The 20,141-nt window shown below is 39.4% G+C and overlaps 1 protein-coding gene and 2 long non-coding RNA genes across 3 annotated transcripts in view; 1 reads left to right on the top strand and 2 right to left on the bottom strand.

Annotated features, from left to right (window-relative positions):
* Nucleotides 1-1,239: 1,239 nt before the first annotated feature.
* Nucleotides 1,240-20,141, top strand: part of LOC120434875 (NLR family CARD domain-containing protein 3-like) — a 156,104-nt gene continuing 137,202 nt past the window's right edge. Inside the window, exons 1-3 of the mRNA XM_039603420.1 lie at nt 1,240-1,252; nt 1,337-1,456; nt 6,750-6,869. Of these exons, the coding sequence (XP_039459354.1) occupies nt 6,751-6,869 (119 nt within the window). The 5' untranslated portion in view covers nt 1,240-1,252; nt 1,337-1,456; nt 6,750. The remainder of the gene's footprint in view (nt 1,253-1,336; nt 1,457-6,749; nt 6,870-20,141) is intronic.
* LOC120438688 lies at nt 12,574-14,301 on the bottom strand. The gene is made up of 4 exons (XR_005612045.1): nt 14,199-14,301; nt 13,317-13,346; nt 12,811-12,879; nt 12,574-12,603 (listed from the first exon to the last, which is right to left on the bottom strand). It is a non-coding gene; the product is annotated as an uncharacterized LOC120438688 (long non-coding RNA).
* On the bottom strand, nt 14,561-15,635 carry LOC120438704. Its single transcript, XR_005612062.1, has 3 exons — nt 15,298-15,635; nt 14,718-14,761; nt 14,561-14,578 (listed from the first exon to the last, which is right to left on the bottom strand). It is a non-coding gene; the product is annotated as an uncharacterized LOC120438704 (long non-coding RNA).

The following is a 20,141-nucleotide window of genomic DNA, read 5'->3' as shown; positions in this document are numbered from 1 at the left end:
GTTTTTATTTCCGGTCTCTCCATTAAAGTCAGTGTGTAATGTTTTCCTGGCTAACATCAGCTGTGTGCAGCTAAGTTTCAGCACAAACAGCACAAATCTGCCGCTCCATAGTTCACGGTAACGGACTCACAGCTGGAACAACGAGGCCGAGTGTGTCCACCGTTCTGAGCTACGTTCGTGTTTCTGTATTTATAGTTTGTACTTCGCGGAGTCCACAGAGGACGCAGCGTACGTGATGACGTCACATGCCTTTACCTCCTTTACTGTCACAGTGATTAACGATTAATTAATCACCTGCCAGAGCTCTAACGCTAAGCTAGCCACACGGCATGCTAACGCTAAGCCAACGCTAAGCCACAAGTTAAAAATCTGTTTGAGCACTTTGTGAATGAGAGCAGCAGCACAGAGTTAGTTGATGGTCATATGGTTACAGAGAGAGCAGCAGACTTTGTAAATAATTATTTATTCTAACTGTAACTTAGACATGACACGTAAACAGTCTGTTGGCTCCTCATACAGGAAGTGATGCTTCACTTTCAGCCGTCTGCTTCTTCAGGAAATGTAGTTGCAGCTTTGAATCAGGCCGACTGTGAGGAGGAAGTGTAATATGAAACAGGAACAGTGTAAAAGCTGAAGTCACACTGTCAACATGTCAGCAGAAAACCTCACCCATGACTGCTTCATCAACATGGAGCTCTGAGTGTTTATTAAAGGATCATTGTGTGAAAGACACTCTAACACAGCTGACTGCAGCCTTTAGCTGTGAGCACACAGTGTCTCACATTTATATTCACTTTACTGTCAAATACACTCAGTAACTTTAAACAGCTGCTGTTATCAAGTGAAAATAGCAAAGATTTCAGGGCTGGGCTGAGTCCCAGTGTTTCATCATCCTGGTAACACTTCAGACAGTCAAAACTCATCAAAGCTTCTCATTATCATCAGGACAGATTTAGGTCAATATCATTTCACATTTCTGTGTCATCATCCATCAAATGTTGACACATAGTGGGTTTGTCATTCTCTCAGCTGACACTGAGATGAAGCAGCAAAGAAGCAGCTGATATTTGGGACAGCACACAGTTGATGTGCAGATGAATGATTTGTGTTTCCTCTGCGGGTGAAGGTAGAAAGTGTGTGTGAGCTGATGTGAATTGAGCAGCATGGATCAGTGTGAGGACAGAGAGGAGGGAGTCCCTCCCTCTAAAACCACTCTGTGTGGGGAACATGAGAGCCAGACCAAAGCTCAGAGGTGAGATGACCATCTCTAACTGTCCATGACTCTTCTCCATGTCACAGCTCAGCACTCACATCCCTGCTCCATTATTATTCACAGGAATAAACGAGGAACAAAACGTAAATATGAACCTAAATCCAGCTGTGTGTCCTTGAAGAGTGATTGGTCTGCAGATCGTCCCATTAATTTTAAAGTCCAGCCTCTGTCTGCTGCAGAGAGGTGAGCTGTTAGTAACATGAACTCTTTGATTTAACTGCTTGATGTTTTTGGATACAATTTGCCGTGCAAACACGTCATTCCCTCAATCCCATTTAAACTCTCTTAAAAACAATCTTTTGGTTTCTAAACAACTGAAAATCCACATCAGCAAACAGGAAGTGATGCTTGTGCTCATGTTTTCTTCCATCAGTCATGTTGTGCTGTATGTTGTAGGAAGTTAGAGGAGGTAACACTAAGTTTGCTGCACAGATTTCACTTTCACTCATAAAACTCATCCATCCATCCATCTTCTTCCGCTTATCTGGGGCCGGGTCTCGGGGCAGCAGCCTATGCAGAGAAGCCCAGACCTCCCTCTCCCCAGCCACCTCCTCCAGCTTGTCCGGGGGAACACCAAGGCTGGGGTTTTCTCCCGGTGGGACATGCCCGGAACACCACACCCAGGAGGCGCCCAGGAGGCATCCTTATCAGATGCCTGAACCACCTCAGCTGGCTCCTTTCGATGTGGAGGCATAGCGGCTCTACTCTGAGCCCCTCCTGGATGGCTGAACTCGTCACCCTATCTCTAAGGAAGAGGCTAGCCACCCTTTGGAGGAAGCCCATTCTCGCTGCTTGTATCTGTGATCTCGTTGTTTCAGTCACTACCCACAGCTTGCGACCATAGGTGAGGATAGGGACGTAGATCAACTGGTAAATTGAGAGCTTCACTTTTACACTGAGCTCTCTGTCTCTGTACAGATCACACAGCGTCCACATCACTGCAGCTGCAGCACCAATCTGTCTGTCGATCTCCCGCTCCTGTCACTCGGGAATAAGACCTCAAGATACTTGAACTCCCCCACTTTGGGCAGGAACTGGTTCCTGGCATGGACTGGGCACCCTTTTTCAGCTGAGGACTATACCCTCAGATTTGGAGGTGCTGATTGTCTTTCCCACCAATTCCACACTCGGCTGCGAACCATTCCAGTGCGAGCTGGAAACCATCAGCTGATGAACCCAACAGAACCATGCAACATTGTGTGGGAGATCAGACAACCAAGACAGCTCTGCAAAATTCAGAGCCTTCAGGAACTCAGGGTGGGCCTCACTACCCCAGGGGCTCTGCCACCAAGGAGTTGTTTAACTGCCTAAGTGACCTTGCCCCTAGACAGAGCCCAAGCTGTGCCTTGACCTGAGCACCGACTATATCTAGCCGGTACCTCTAATCCTCATGCACAAACTTAGGCTCCTTCTTCACCAGAGAGGTGACATTCCATGTCCCAATTACTAGCCTTGGTAGCTGGGGATCGGTCCCACAGGGCCTCTGTTCCTAGCGGCCACCACCACATAATGTACCCAGTACCTTCTGTGGGTGGTGGGCCTACAGAAGGATGGGCCCATGTCCCTTTTTCGGGCTGTGCGCGGCCCAGCCCCATGGACTAAGGCCCGGCCAGGAGATGCTCGTCCTCGGGCACCCTCCCTGGGCCTGGTAAATAGGGATGTCCCGATCATGTTTTTTTTGCCCTCGAGTCCGAGTCATTTGATTTTGAGTGTCTACCGATACTGAGTCCCGATCCGATACTTCTATAATACATAAAAAAAGAATAAAGAATAGTGAAGAAACAGATCCTGAATATTCCTAATTTTTTTTTATTCAATTCACCTTATTTTAAAGTTCAACAACTCTGTTAACAAACAATAAACTTTTGTGAGGTAGCTTGAACAATCAAGTAATAAATAACATAAATTCTTCACAAATGCACTTTAGTGCAACAGTAAATATAAAAAAAAAGTCTAATATAAAAACAAATAGCACCTCAACTTAAAATATCCGGCAAGCATGTAAACAAATAAAAAAATAAAAGTGCCACAGTGTTTGCAAAGCCAGTAATGTGCTTTTAGGAACTGCACTCCTTACTACTATCATCACAGTAGTATGTTTCACAGAAGGAAATGTATGTTTTTCTTAATGAAAACTAACATCTCTACCTTGTCAGGTTTGAGCCTGTTTCTGTTCTCATCAAGGACGCTTGCAACGACACTAAAAAGTCTCTCACTGTCCACAGAGCTACAGGGGGCTCTGAGATACTGGGTTTCAGCAGCAGCCATAGAGGGAAACTGATTAGCATGTTCTTTCCAGTACTGAAGTGGGTCGCTTTTCTTAGGGGTGTTTTTTTCTGAGAGGTAGGTCTGCACTTGAGTTTCTGCTGATGTGGTACTCATGGACCATCTCTGTGACTGCCTCTCTTGCAAGATTTCCTCAAAGGCAACGTCCAGGCTGCTACATGCTTCACGATGTGGTGCCTTGCTCACTGGCTCTGCAGCCTCATTTTCCTCTGGCACAGCACTGACAGCCCTCTTCCCTCTTTACCTGGCAGGGCGCCTAAGCGGCTCAAACGCTCAAAAGTTTGGTTATACTTTACGAGAACGGATGACAACGGGGCAACTTGCAATACTTGCAAAGTAGATATTTCATTTAAAGGAGGAAACACTACGAATATGCAAAAGCATTTGCTCACAAAACACGCGATGACCTTAAATGAATGTACGTTTGCACGTCCTCTCCCGTTAATGCAGCAGGTAAATAATCAGCTAACAGTGCATATTATGTTAGCGCGATCTGCCTTATTACAGAACCTACCGTTACTGTGCGCTGCATTTAGGTGACCATGATGAGACAGATAGACAGAGTCTGGCTGGCAGTTCTCGCTGCAGTCTACCGGTAGCGTCTCCTTTCAGGCCAGGATAGATGAATGTCACCGAGCAGTGACTAAGTTTGTGGTCAAAGGCTTGCACCCATTTGCCACAGCAGATGCCCCCGATTTTCGGTAAGTGAATGTGTTTAATTGTAGGCAGGGACATTGATATTCTTGTGTAATTGCTACAGAATAATTTATGTTATATTTTGTTATTGCTACAGAAGAATATTTATTTTATTATTTTACAATTACAATTTTTTTCCCCGGGGACCCTGTGACACCCCATTGAAGAGCCGTAGGCTGTGGATCTCTTAAGATCTCACTGTTGGGTTCGTAAGGCCATGTTACTCCTAAATTTCTATCTTGTTCAAAGAGAAGATATAAAACAAAGTTCTAAGCTAATTGACCTTAGTGTTCTTTTTTTAAAAAGAATCGATAAAGAATCGAATCGTTAAACAGAATCGAAAATGGAATCGGAATCGTGAAAATCTTATCAATACCCATCCCTATCCATAAGCATAAGAAATCCAGGGTTTTCTACAAAGGCAGATGGCAGGTCACTCATTACGGTCATTTGTGCTATCTTGGCTGTGATGTCCTGTGCCTTTACGCTGTCACGGGGCATTTTTTTTCTCTTCTTCAACCTCTCCTGCAGTTTGAGCGGACTCATCTTGAGCTGGGTTGCCTGGGTAAATTGGCCGTATTGTGTCGGGTGTTAAATGTAGCCTTTTCCTTTCCACCTCTTGCAATCCCAAGTTTACATATCTCACAGTTTGCTATGGCAATGTTGTTGTCATCAACTTTATAATGCCTCCAGACCGCAGACATACTCACACTTTCCGCTTTAAGCCGCTTCCGTGTTCTAATTTGCCGGCAGGCGTCTCTGCAACAAAGTGATGTCATGCTGCACACATTGCTGTTTTGTGTGGAGTCAAGTGGTCTAACTCTGTGCAACCGCATAATTATAGATGTGTTAAAAAATAATGAGAATATATACATACATACATACATATAGCTGAGCCCTGATCGGAAGGTAACGTCAGATTCCGATCAACTCTGAAACCACGTGATCAGGCCCGATTTCCGATCACGTGATCGGATCTGAACATCTCTAATTACAGTGGGATGCAAAAGTTTGGGCAACCTTGTTAATAGTCATTATTTTCCTGTATAAATCGTTGGTTGTTACAATAAAAAATGTCAGTTAAATATATCATATAGGAGACACACAGTGATATCTGAGAAGTGAAATGAAGTTTATTGGATTTACAGAAAGTGTGCAATAATTGTTTAAACAAAATCAGGCAGGTGCATAAATTTGGGCACCACAAAAAAAGAAATGAAATCAATATTTAGTAGATCCGCCTTTTGCAGAAATTACAGCCTCTAAACGCTTCCTGTAGGTTCCAATGAGAGTCTGGATTGTGGTTGAAGGTATTTTGGACCATTTCTCATTACAAACCATCTCTAGTTGATTCAGGTTTAATGGCTTCCGAGCATGGACAGCTCTCTTTAACTCACACCACAGATTTTCAATAATATTCAGGTCTGGGGGCTGAGATGGCCGTTCCAGAACGTTGTACTTGTTAAGGCATTCACACAGCCCCACAGCATGATGGAACCATCACCATATTTTACTGTAGGTAGCAGGTGTTTTTCTTGGAATGCTGTGTTCTTTTTCCTCCATGCATGACGCCCCTTGTTATGCCCAAATAACTCAATTTTAGTTTCATCAGTCCACAGCACCTTATTCCAGAATGAAACTGGCTTGTCCAAATGTGCTTTAACATACCTCAAGCGGCTCTGTTTGTGCTGTGGGTGTAGAAAAGGCTTCTTCTGCATCACTTTCGCATACAGCATCTCCTTGTGTAAAGTGCACCAAATGGTTGAACGATGCACAGTGACTCCATCTGCTGCAAGATGATGTTGTAGGTCTTTGGTGCTGGTCTGTGGGCTGACTCTGACTGTTCTCATCATTCATCGCTTCTGTCTATCTGAGATTTTTCTTGGTCTGCCACTTCGAGCCTTAACTTGAACTGAGCCTGTGGTCTTCCATTTTCTCAGTATGTTCCTAACTGTGGTGGATTCACCTGTGTCAGGGGTCACTGAGCTTATCAAGCCAATTTGAGTTCCAATAATTAGCTCTAAAGGTTTTGGAATCAATAAAATGACAACAGTGCCCAAATTTATGCACCTGCCTGATTTTGTTTAAACAATTATTGCACACTTTCTGTAAATCCAATAAACTTCATTTCACTTCTCAAATATCACTGTGTGTGTCTCCTATATGATATATTTAACTGACATTTTTTTATTGTAACAACCAATGATTTATACAGGAAAATAATGACTATTAACAAGGTTGCCCAGACTTTTGCATCCCACTGTAATATAGTTTCATACTGAAGTTGGACTTTGCAGTGAGCTGACATGATATGACATAATCATACTCACAGGTGTTCCTAATATTTTGTCCTGTTTCAAACATGAGAGTATTTCTTGCTTTTTTTGTTTTTATTATTGAAAGGTCTTAAATTTCAGAGTCAGCAACTAAGATCAGGTTTTCCTTGAATCCCCGATGTGGATCACTCACTGAGTGTTTGTGGTTTACCTCTCAGAATGACTGAAGTCCACAACAAGATGATGATCGAGGAAGAGGAAGTCAGGTCTAGATGCCCATCTGTGAGGAGTGACTGGTCCAAAGATAGCAATCCAAACTTCAGTAATGAACCAGTGAGGTAAGAGATATATTTATATAGAGCCAAATCACAGCAAAAGTCGCATCAAGGCGCTTTATATTTTACAGTAGATCGCACAATAATAGATACAGAGAAAAACCCAACAATCATATGACCCCATATGAGCAAGCACTTTGGCGACAGTGGGAAGGAAAAACTCCCTTTTAACAGGAAGAAACCTCCGGCAGAAACAGGCTCAGGGAGGGGCGGCCATCTGCTGCGACTGGTTGGGGTGAGAGAAGGAAAACAGGATAAAGACATGCTGTGGAAGAGAGACAGAGATTAATAACAGATATGATTCGATGCAGAGAGGTCTATTAACACATAGTGAGTGAGAAAGGTGACTGGAAAGGAAAAACTCAATGCATCATGGGAATCCCCGGCAGCCTACGTCTATTGCAGCATAACTAAGGGAGGATTCAGGGTCACCTGGTCCAGCCCTAACTATATGCTTTAGCAAAAAGGAAAGTTTTAAGCCTAATCTTGAAAGTAGAGATAGTGTCTGTCTCCCGAATCCAAACTGGAAGCTGGTTCCACAGAAGAGGGGCCTGAAAACTGAAGGCTATGCCTCCCATTCTACTTTTAAATACTCTAGGAACAACAAGTAGGCCTGCAGAGCGAGAGCGAAGTGCTCTAAAAGGGTAATATGGTACTACAAGGTCATTAAGATAAGATGGGGCCTGATTATTTAAGACCTTGTATGTGAGGAGCAGGATTTACAATTCTGGATTTAACAGGAAGCCAATGAAGGGAAGCCAAAACAGGAGAAATATTCTCTCTCTTTCTAGTCCCTGTCAGGACTCTTGCTGCAGCATTTTGGATTAGCTGAAGACTTTTCAGCGAGTGTTTAGGACATCCTGATAATAAAGAATTACAGTAGTCCAGCCTGGAAGTAATAAATGCATGAACTAGTTTTTCAGCATCACTCTGAGACAGGATATTTCTAATTTTAGAGATGTTGCGCAAATGGAAGAAAGCAGTCTTACCCCCCCTCTTATTTAGTGAGAATGTGTTACTTCTTGCCATTGTCGACCTCACCTGTGTTTGTGTATGGTGAGACCGTTAGAGGGGTTAAGCCATATACAGGGTGGGGGAGATGACCCTTTTGTGATCAGCAGGAAGTCACACAAACTCACACACACACTCACTCACGTGCAACTACACACACACACACACACACACACACACACACACACACACACACACACACACACACACACACACAGTGTTTTAACCTTTTGTGACCATAGTTGGGGTTTTACAATGGGTGTTGGTGTAAACTGTGTGTCACAGAATAAAAAGGCTGCAAGCGGGGGCTGGTCTTTGGATTGGTCTGAGATCAAGGGCAGAAGGGCTGCTCTGAGTTCCTTCCCTTGCTAACAAGTAAAACCGATTGATCGGTGCTTTGTCTTGCTTTAGAGACGGGAATAAATAAGTCTCTAAACCAGCGCAGACCCAACACAAATGTTTGTCATAAGACAGAAGCCAGCAGCCACCACCTGGCCAGGGGGCTGCTCATTTGTAGTGATCCCCAGAGAGTGACTGGCCAACTGTGCCCAGACCAGCCAATAGACACATGCCAATCAACTTTGAACTGGCCACTGGTGGAGGCTTGACACCTGAAAGATAAAAAGATAAAAAGAACACAAAAGCAAAGCCACATCTCTTGGCACGTAACAGCAGTCTTACATATTTGTTTAATATGTGCATTGAAGGACATGTCTTGGGCCAAAATGATTCCAAAGTTCCTTACAGTGTTACTGGAGGCCAAAATAATGCCATCCAGAGTACATAGCCGATTATTAGAGATTGAAGAATTAATTAATGGCAGGACTTTGAGCAGTTTTGTAGGAATGGGGTCTAAAAGACACGTTGATAGTTTGGAGGAAGTAATTATTGAAGTTAACTCAGAAAGATCAATTGGAGAAAAAGAGTCTAACTTAACATCGATGGTACTAAAAGTAGCCGTAGATAATATTACATCTGTGGGATGATTATTGGTAATTTTTTCTCTAATGATAAAAATTTTATTTGTGAAGAAGTTCATGAAGTCATTACTAGTTAACGTTAAAGGGATTGTTGTCTCAGTAGAGCTCTGACTTTTTGTCAGCCTGGCTACAGTGCTGAAGAGAAACCTGGGGTTGTTCTTATTTTCTTCAATCAGTGACGAATAGTAAGATGTTCTGGCTTTGCGGAGGGCTTTCTTATAAAGCAGCAAACTATTTCTCCAGGCTAATTGATGATCCTCTAAATTTGTGACACGCCATTTCCTCTCCAGCTTACAAGTTATCTGCTTTAGGCTACGTGTTTGAGAATTATACCACGGAGTCAGGTACTTCTGATTTGAGACCTTAGTTTTCACAGGAGCTACAGTATCCAGAGTCGTACGTGGTGAGGAGGTAAAATTATTAACAAGATAATCGACCTCTGTTGGGGTAGCGTTCAGATAGCTGCTCTGCTCTATGTTGGTACAGGGCATTGAAGATGATTACAGTGGGTGGATTATATTCTTAAACTTAGTTACAGCACTTTCAGAAAGACATCTACTTTGATAAAGTCTACTCTCCACTGCTGTGTAATCAATTATTGTAAATGTAAATGTTATCAGGAAATGATCAGACAGCAGAGGGTTTTCAGGAAACACTGTTAAATGTTCAGTTTCTATGCCATATGCTAAAACAAGATCTAGAGTGTGATTAAAGTGGTGGGTGGGTTCTTTTACATTTTGAGAGAAGCCAATTGAGTCTAATAACAGATTAAATGCCATGTTGAGGCTGTCATTTTTAGCATCTACATGGATGTTGAAATCACCCACAATAATTATTTTATCTGAGTTGAGCACTACATCAGATAAAAAGTCTGAGAAATCAGAGAGAAACTCTGTGTAAGGCCCAGGTGGACGATAGATGATAACAAGTAAGACTGGTTTCTGAGTTTTACAGCTGGGGTGGACGAGGCTAAGCATCAGGCTTTCAAATGAATTAAAAGTCTGTCTTGGTCTTTCGTTAATTAATAGGCTGGTGTGAAAAATTGCTGCCACACCGCCCCTCGGCCTGTGCTTGAGGTTTCTGGTAGTTAGAATGACTCGGGGTGTTGATTCATTTAAACTAACATACTCATCCTGCTGCAACCAGGTTTCTGTAAGGCAGAGTAAATCGATTTGTTGATCAATTATTAAGTCATGTACTAACAGAGACTTGGAGGAGAGAGACCTAATATTTAATAATCCACATTTCACTGTTTTACTCTTTGGTTCAGATGTGGATACTGTATTGTTCTTTCTTTGTGATTTTTTTATGTTTAAGTTGTTTATTGCTGGTCTTTAGTTTGTTTTTGTCTGTTTGGGAGCTGACACAGTCTCAATGGAGATGGGTTTTTGGGGGTAGCAGGAGGAGAGAAGCTGCAGAGAGGCGTGTAAGACTGCAACTCTGCTTCCTGGTCCCAACTCTGGATAGTCATATTTTGGGGGGTTTAATAAATTGGTCATATTTCTAGAAATGAGAGCTGCTCCATCCAAAGTGGGATGGATGCCGTCTCTCCTAACAAGACCAGGTTTCCTCCAGAAGGTTTGCCAATTATCTATGAAGCCCACATCGTTTCTGGGACACCACTCAGACAGCCAGCAATTTAAGGAGAACATGCGGCTAAACATGTCACTCCTGGTCTGATTGAGGAGGGGACCAGAGAAAACTACAGAGTCCCACATTGTTTTGGCAAAGTTGCACACCAATTCAATATTGATTTTAGTGACCTCCGATTGGCGTAACCGGGTGTCATTACTGCCGACGTGAATTATGATTTCACTGAATTTACGTTTACCCTTAGCCAGCAGTTTTAAATTTCCCTCAATGTCGCCTGCTCTGGTCCCTGGAAGACAATTGACTATGGTTGCCGGTGTCTTTGGCTTCACATGTCTGAGAACAGAATCACCAATTACCAGAGTTTGACCCCCGGCGGGTGTGTCGTCGAGTGGGGTATAAACGATTAGACACATGAACAGGTTGGTGGTGTACCTGGGGCTTCTGTTTAAGACTATGTTTCCTCCTCACCGTCACCCAGCCGCCCTCTTTCCCCAGCTGCTTGGGGTCTGCCGGGGAACAGCTAGCGGGGTCTGCGCTATCTTCGGCTGCACCAGCTACAGGGGCCTGGCTAGCTACGGGTGAATGAAGGGTGTGAAGCCGAGTCTCCATTTCAGTAATTCTGGCCTCCAGAGCTGCAAATAAGCTACATTTGTTACAGGTATCATTACTGCTAAAGGAGGCCGAGGAGTAACTAAACATCTGACACAATGAGCAGGAAAGTGCAGGAGGGACAGGTGAAGTAGCCATGGTGCTAACGAGTCGGCTACGAGCTAAGCTAAGCTAGCGAAACAGTACAGAGACAGTGAGTGAATACTTTGGCTGTAAAGTGGGTAGTTAGAACACAGAGAGTGTGCTTCGGATGAAGCACGTGAAGATTATAATGTGAAGAAGAAGTTATCTAAAAGTTTTTAATTAAATTGCTATGCAGATAAGCTACTCAAAAACACCACTGTGTGTTGGAACAGAAACAGGAAGTGATACTCTAATGCAGAGAGAGCAAACACCAAGTGACAGCTCCACCCTAAGGTCCAAATGCATTTAGATGTGCAAAATATATGTGCAAAAATACATTTTAAAATATATTTGAAATATATTTTAGCACATATATTTTTTGGCCATTTTTTGTATATTTTGAAATATATTTCAAAATGTATTTTAAAATATATTTAAAAAATATTTTTATAATATATTTTGAAATGTGTTTTAACACATATATTTTTTGGCTGTTTTTTTATATTTTGAAATATATTTATAAAATATATTTCAAAATACAATTTAAACTTATTTAAAATCATTCAAAAATATATAAATTTAACCCTTCATATATTTCTAAGAAAACACATTCACATGTAACAGCTGAAAGAAATCTTTATTTGATGTTTAAAACATACATATAGCATATCAATCAAGCAAGGAATATTCATTTTATAATTTTATTCTCATTACATACTTAAACATTCTAAAAGAAACACAGACACACATATACATATATGTGTGTGTATATATATATATGTACACATATGTGTGTGTGTATGTGTATATGTGTGTGTGATTGTATGAACATAAGTCAACATACTTTAAATGTAATTTCTTTTCCTTTTCCAGCAGTCTCAGTTCCCCCAGCTTTCACTGCAATCCTCAAAGCCCTTCTGGACACATTGGGAAACCTCTTCCTTACTGCCACTGTAACAAACAAAAGTCACAGTTCTATTACTTTTATCAGAGTTAAAATAAAAATATGATTTATGTTAGCTGGCTTTATTTAGCAAACAGATATTTCTGTTTATATAGATACAGATATTAATACAGATATATTTTACGCATAATTTTACCCCTTTTTTTCCTAGATGGAAAGTCTATCCAGTTCACATTACAGTAATGCTAACACCCCTTTTGGTTGTCTCTCCTTACCCTCCAGCATTCATAAATCTGTTGACCTTCTTTGTCTGAGACCAACCACTACAATGCATCATCACCTATTTGTATTGGTAACTTACTTTACAACCTATTTTAATGGTTGCAAAGTAAGTTACTTGTGCTGTATGCAATTTTAGATACACAGAAAGTCTTCACTTACTATATATGGCTGTCATAGTGTCCTTATGAAGGGCAGTTCTTCACTCTCTTGACGATGTCCGTTTTGATCTGTCCTCCTATAAAAAGCATGAACATTTGAGTGTCTGACTAGTTTTAGATTTCCAAAAATCTGACATTTGTACAACTAAACATTTGAGCTACAATGATATGCTATTGAGAGATACTTTTATGGGTACTTTTTGGTAAAGAAACTGGTGACAGAGTTGTAGGCTTTTTAGAATACTATTAGCTAACCATTTGAACTGACTTTCAACGCTGTTTACCTTTTAAATTGCTGTGGATCAAAACCTCCAGTGGGAAGGCGGCCATTAGAAGAACACGCACCATTGAACCTGAAAACAACAAAAACAAACAAAAAACAGAACAATATATAAGAGTCAGGCAGAGTAATATATCTCTTCTGAAGCAATATAGTTCATTTTGGGTGAAAAACAAAACATTCCCCTGAAATATATATACTGACATCAGCAATCAACATCATGATTGTAATTATTTCCATTTTAGTACATCTACTGCTGTGTGCATGTGTCAAGCACTACGACTGTAACTATGCATATAAATTCACCATATATATCCTGCAAAAATGTTTTGTTATAGTCAAAAAACGCAAACAAACAAAGGCATTCAATCAGAGTTGAGAAATTCACTGGGAATATCAATTATAGGTGAACTATTCTTTACCTACTAGTAATCATATTTGAATGTAAAATAAAATAAATAAATAAATAATAATAAAAATAACATGATGTAATTAAAATGCACAACTTACATTAAGGAAATCTGCATTTGTATCCACAGGCTAAAAGTAAAACAGTAAATGTGTTAGTAATAGTACAGGTATTTGTAAAACAAAAAAACAAAAAACAAAAAAAAGAGGCAGTAACTGTGACTCTTCTAGTGGGATGCTAAATGCAGAGATTTATATTTACAGTATAATACTGCATGTACAGGTAGCTATGTTGTGAGCTGTAACTGAATATTAGAGAATCTCAGAGAAATTGAATGTATTTATTTTTTGAATTTATCAATCATAAAACCGTCTGTTTTGAAGGCCTGTTACGATAACAACTTTTTGTTGGTTTGTATATTGCCCCATAAACAATTGCGACAAGTTATGTCATTGTCATTTTAAGACCATTTTATGTCTTTGAATGTATAATCATAATATAACACCATAATAATGCAAGATCTACACACTTTCAATTGACAAACCAACATCTAATTCTAAAAATATTTAGATCATGGAAATTAGGTATCAAAATATTAGATACCATAAAAACTTGAATAAATAGTAAATTGTCTAGCAAATAGAAAACAATGTTATTTAATGTTATTGTGTTGTTATTATTATATTTTATTTTTGTAAATATAATGGCAGATAAATTGCATCATTAACAATTATTGAGGTCATGTACATGTATTGTGTGTTAAGTCGATATATCGATTATTGTGACAGGCCTACTGTTTTGGTATCATAACAAGCTTGTCAAACATGCATGACCACTAAGCAATTTCTAAGCAGTAGTATTAGTCTGAATGACAACAAACATAACTAGTGTTTTGGAAAATCTGTTGGAAAACAGTTATTTCAATAATTCTGATTAGCATGTGACACAGACACTGCATAAAAACTACAACAACAAATACTTACTTTAGGAGGATGGGGGAGGGCAGCATGAGGTTGAGACTTTGACATCTGTAAGAAACAAATTCATGTATTACAAACAAATCACTTAAAAATACATTAATGTGGCAGATGCAGTGTGTAAGTACAATCAGGGCTGTCACAACAATGGGGTGGGGCCAAGTGGCTGCAACCCTAGGTACAATGTACAGGTATATATAATTACATATAATATATGTGAATAAAGCAAGAATCAGTTTAGGTTAGTCACTGTGCTGACTGATGCTTGCTAGGTTTATATGATTGCAAACTGCACAAAAACAACAACAGCAACAACATTAATGACAATGACAAACAAAATTACCTACATTTGTGTAAATCTGACATCATGCATTCGATTTCATGGGCTGAAATAAATAGGCAGAAACATTACTGCTAAAAAAACCAAAAACTCTAAAAAGCCTAAAAATGACTTAAAAAGCAAGGAAATGTGGAAGATTGTAATTAGCGAACATTAATAAAGCATAACTGTGCTTTGTTTCTAACCTTGGTAAGTAAGTGCTCTGTAGCCAGAAGGAGAGGTGGGATTTCTGTGAAAGCCAAATTAAATGTGAATAGGTTTTGATAGTTATTGTATATAACAAGTGTAAACAGTTTTATTTGTAATTTTTTCCCTTTCTGAGAAGGCAGAATAATAAGAAAAGGCGTCACAATATAATTAATTAAGTTACATATTTTGATTACCAAATTATGGAAGCGTGGAGCTGCCACCCAGGGAAAAAAAAATAGAGCTATATCACGTTATAACATGAAATGTTTATTGTTATAACATTATGCTTTTCATGTTTGTATAATATAATATCACGTTATTACAATATACATAATTATCACGTTCGCACAATATTGTACGGACGTGATAATTATGTACATTGTTCGTACAATGTTGTTCAAACATGTTGTTCAAACATGAAAAGTATATTGTACGAACATGATAGTATATTGTTAGAACGATAAACTTTTCACGTTATAACGTGATATACTTATATTTCTCTTTTGCCTGGGTGGCAGCTCTACGCTTCCGTGCCAAATAAGCGAGAATAAAGTAATATTATATGAGAAAAGGCACCTGCTAGCTTGATGATGGAGGCTTCATAGACCGGCCACCCGCCTTTTGGCTTCTTGTCGCCAGTCCACCAAATAAAGGTCCGTTTCCTCCATGCCGGCTAATTATTCATCCTCATTAAAATCTCGTATATGTTCAGCTGGCAGAATTGAGAATTTTACATCTTCCAACCACCTAATTAACGCGAACACAATCGGCTTGTTTCTTCCCGTCTCCTGTATCCGGCCGTTCCTCTCACTGTCGGAATTCGCGCCTAAGAGACGTCGTTATTTTTCAAAAAAAAAAAAAGGAACAAAGAAAGAAACAGCAACAACTAATAAACAGTGTTTGTGCACGTTCATTGCACATTTGTGGGAATGTTTAAATATTTAATTTTTATTAATTACTTTTCATTATATCTTTATTTTTTAAACCACCATGGCAATGCGCATGCGCATACTCTCCTGCACGCAAAGGGCTTTGGAGTTGACGTAATGCCGCAATGCATTGTGGGAGCGCAGCACCATCTTGGCTGGTCACGAATCAAAACAAGATTGCTACGGACCATTCTGAAACGTAGCTCAAAAGAAAATGACGGTATAGAGACAGATTGTGTCCAGATGCAAAGAGACGGTACTTGATTGTTGAAATGTGGACCCGTATGGAATATAGCTGTGGAGTAGAAACCCTGAAGACCAAACAGCTATTGACTTACCATGATCTACTCTGGTACCTTGTCTGTGGAGCCAGCGCATACACGGCACACCAATTTCGCAATTATAAATCTCTGGAGGCGCACATCCAATTCACCAAGGACTGGGTACAAGATTTTGCTATTTTTAAGCCTCTGCGTTGTGAGTACGCCGTCAAGCAAAGGTAAGTCAGCTTGAGTACTGCGAGTAAAATGCGTTTGATTCCCCCCGAACATTCAGATTAGTGCAAGCATAAATTCATTCATGAGGGGGAAATTACAATGAGAACATGTGGAGGCTCTGTTAGAGGGATAACATAGTGAGTTCAGTGCACTGATGTGATATTGTCCTGAAGGATTTTGTTATTCTTTATGGTTAAAGAAATTGCCCTAATTAATTTATATTTATTATAAATAATCCTAATTACACATCTTGCTTCCTTGTTTGTGTCCTGTGTCACTAAAAATACATTCTGTTTTAGTTTTATACATTTATTAATGACCTGCAGAATCTCCTTATCATATTAGGTGTCCATAATTGTCACTTAAAGTCAAACATTATGTTTTCTCCCTCTTGAAAGTGATTACATCCTTGCATTACATACTTTAGGCTCATTTTTTACTGCTAGGTTTCTAAAAAGAAACAGGCAGATTTAGAATATAACATGCAGCGTTCTATAGATGGATACATAAAAACACTTTATTTGTTACATTTATGATAAATGGATTTGAAAGTAGATAAAACACATTTGTGTCGGCCTTGGCTTATTAAAGCTCTTGTCTTTAAATGAACTTTGTCTGTGTGTGTTTCAGGTACTGCACTCTTAAAGACTGAATTGCAGCATTGCAGCCACAGGTCATTGTGAGCATCACAGGGAAGGTTGAAGCCGCCCACTGCACCTGTATGGCCAGAGTCGTGGAGACCTGCAGCCATGTCGCTGCTCTTCTGTTTAATGTAGAAGCAACAGTGTTGATCTGTGGCACAAGGACTTTTACAGATGAACCTGCATACTGGGTTTTGCCTGGTAATATGACCAAGATACAGCCAGAGGTTTGCCATAAGATAGACTTCTCCTCTTCAGCTGCCCAAAAAAGGCTCTTGATCAAAACATTAACAGACCATTCGTTGTGACAGGTAAAAGAAGCCGTCCTCAGAAAAGAAAAGTTCCACCTGCTACTGTGGAGGAGTTGGATCAACTGATGGGACAATATTTTTCCAAGCATAGTTCTGTTCTGAATAACCCATAATGTTTTAATTTAGGGGGCCATGTAAATAATTTGCATTTACTGAATATATACTTGCTAAGTACCACTGTTCAAAAGTTGAATAAAGAAACAAAGACATGTTTGCCTATTTTTAATTAAAAGCACTTTGTAGAACATCAAATCAGTTACCATGTAGAATCAACGTCATGTATAGTTTACAAATGACAAAATGTTTACATAAAATCATGACAGCATTTAAATAATAACCCTAACCCACTACTACCATTCTGTAATTTACTGTCTCTTTTGAAAACTTATCACTACATAAACAGCACAAGACTTAAGAGTATTTAACAAGAGCATTTTTCCCTGGTTTTACTACCACACTGGGGCACATGTTCACCAAAACGCAGCAAACCTTTGCCATCTTATCCAGGAGGGTCACCTTGTTTACCTGCACATGGAAGAAGTAATCTGATTGGTATGGTGGTATGTAGCATGTAGTTTGAAGCAGGGATTTTGTAGTGCCCCATGTGTAGTGTTGGAACCCAGTCAGGATTTGTTTCTTTCATTTCATAGGCTGGTTTGCTGCAATAATGCCAAATAATTAGCAACTCTATAAATAGAAGGTAGTTCTGCATGTTTGTTCTAAGTTTGTGCTATGATCTTAGAGCTCATTGAAAATAAAACTAACAGGCTATAAAGAATAATATGAACTTATTTAGAACTTACCTGAATGAAAATACTGAAGCACACCAACAGATATCTGTGGATGGTAGAGAACTGAATATCAGCTCGTCTCACAGCTGCTATCCAGGCTAGACGCCTTCTTTTGGTAACATCCAACACATAAGCTCCCTCATGATGCTTCCAGGTGAGGAAACAATGAAAAGAGAGCCTGTTTTCAAGTTTATTCCTTTGCCGGTAGTGCAATCTAACATTACAACCGACCACACAGCAAGCATTTGTTTGGCCTGCTAATATGGCACCTCGACCAAAAATCCTGGCTACGCCCCATCCCGTAAGATCACGCTCCAGAGTCCTATTAACGTACAGATCTAGAAAGAAGACGCTGCATTTTTAACTCTGAGGGAGATGGAGAATGAGCCTATTTCCAAAAAAAGTTGAGTGTGTTCATTTAAGTACTATACTGTATATATTGTCAAAAACTAAAGTGTACATAGCAGTTGTTGTACCTTGTTTACTGTATCACTGACAGATAATTTCAAAGTCAATGAACGCTACATTACAGTGAAATATTGTGTAATGTGAAATACTGTAAGCAAATGAATAAACAACCTAATTCTTGCTAGACCTTTGACTCTGTTTTGTTTGAATCCAACTGTTTTTTGCAGATGTGCATAAAGCATGTTACTTTTAGTATTATTATCATTATAATCATTATTGCACTAAATACATTTTAAATAAAGGATACTTTGATATACATTCTACTGTAAGGTTGGAAATGTATTTCTGGGAACTGGTTCTTGATGTAACTCAGGACTAGCTGCCCAAAGCATTTCATGATAATTGGAGTAAGTGCTACTGGGTTGTAGTCTTTTAGCTCCGAGGCTGTAGCTGTCTTTGTTACGGGTCTGATGGTGGTAGTTTTAAAGCACTGTGGTACAACAGCTTGGATCACGGAGAATTTAGGATAATAATTTGTATACTTAAAGATAAAAACTGTAGAATCAGCACATTTCAAACATTGTAATAAATTACTGTAATGAATAATACCATTTTTGAGTTCACAGTACAATCATTTTTATTTCTACTCATAAAATATTGGTACATTGTGAAACTTAGATATAACATAATACTTATGTTCAGATTTGGTCACAGAGAAAACTGATTCAATAAAACAGGGGTGTCAAACTCAATTACACAGGGGGCCAAAACTCACTTAGAAAACTTTAGATCGCAGGCCAAAAAAGATAAATATTTATTGAACACATTAAAACAATGTTTTTAAAACATAAATATGAATAAAAACAGACAGGAATATTATTCCAGAAAAAATAAACTTTAACTTTAAATATTTTTCTCTCCATAAAAATATATCCTGTCAAAATTATGCAAGTTTAAAAAGTAAACGAAAATTGTGCTTTTAAGTAAACGCTAAAATAACAACAAATCAAAACAATGAGATTTTCTTGCTTTTGAGATTTCGTTATTCCATTTTATAAAAACTAAAATAAACTTAAAATATTTTGCTCTTCATAAAAATATCTCCTGTCAAAATAATACAAATTCAAAATATGAAGATGATGCAAAAAAACAAAACACAACTGGAAATATAAATAAAATTTCTGCTTTTCAGCTAAAGTTAAAATAACAACAAATCATAGGATTCAGTTTTCTTTGCTCTTATGCCATTTTGAAAGAGCTGGATGCTTAGCATCTTTTTTTGGCAACAAGTTCATTTAGGTTTGGTGTGAGGTCTTGTGCTGTAGAGATCCTCGGGATGGACTGCAGGTGTTCATCAGTGAGATGACTCCTGTGTTCTGTTTTGTTAATCTTCATCACTGAAAACAGCTTCTCACACAGATATGTGCCAACAAACATACACAAGGTTCGAGTCACATGTAGACTGACCTGGGGCATTGCTTCGGAAATGGAACGAATAAACTGTGCGGGCTCTTCAGTGTCGTGCTTTGCCTTGAGTGTCCCATTACACTGCAGCTCAATCAGCTCCATCTGAATCTGCACAGGTTCAGTTTCCACGTCAACTGTAAATGGGTTGCGAAGCAGCTTGAAATTCTCTTTTTGTGCTTCAAAGTCACCAAAGCGCCAACGAACCTCTGTATGATGAGGAATGTCGGCAAACTCTGAATCTATTTCCCGCATTAAAGGCTGAAATTGACGGTGATTTAAACCTTTACCTCAGATAAAATTTACGGTTTGCGTTATGGTGATCATTACATGCTCCATTTTTAGGACTTTACCACCCAGCGTTTCCTGATGTGTGATG

Source organism: Oreochromis aureus, linkage group 3, assembly GCF_013358895.1.
Source record: "Oreochromis aureus strain Israel breed Guangdong linkage group 3, ZZ_aureus, whole genome shotgun sequence".
In the NCBI taxonomy this organism is placed as follows: domain Eukaryota; kingdom Metazoa; phylum Chordata; class Actinopteri; order Cichliformes; family Cichlidae; genus Oreochromis; species Oreochromis aureus.
The sequence above is the reverse complement of the archived record's forward strand: the minus strand, read 5'-3'. Positions and strand labels throughout refer to the sequence as shown.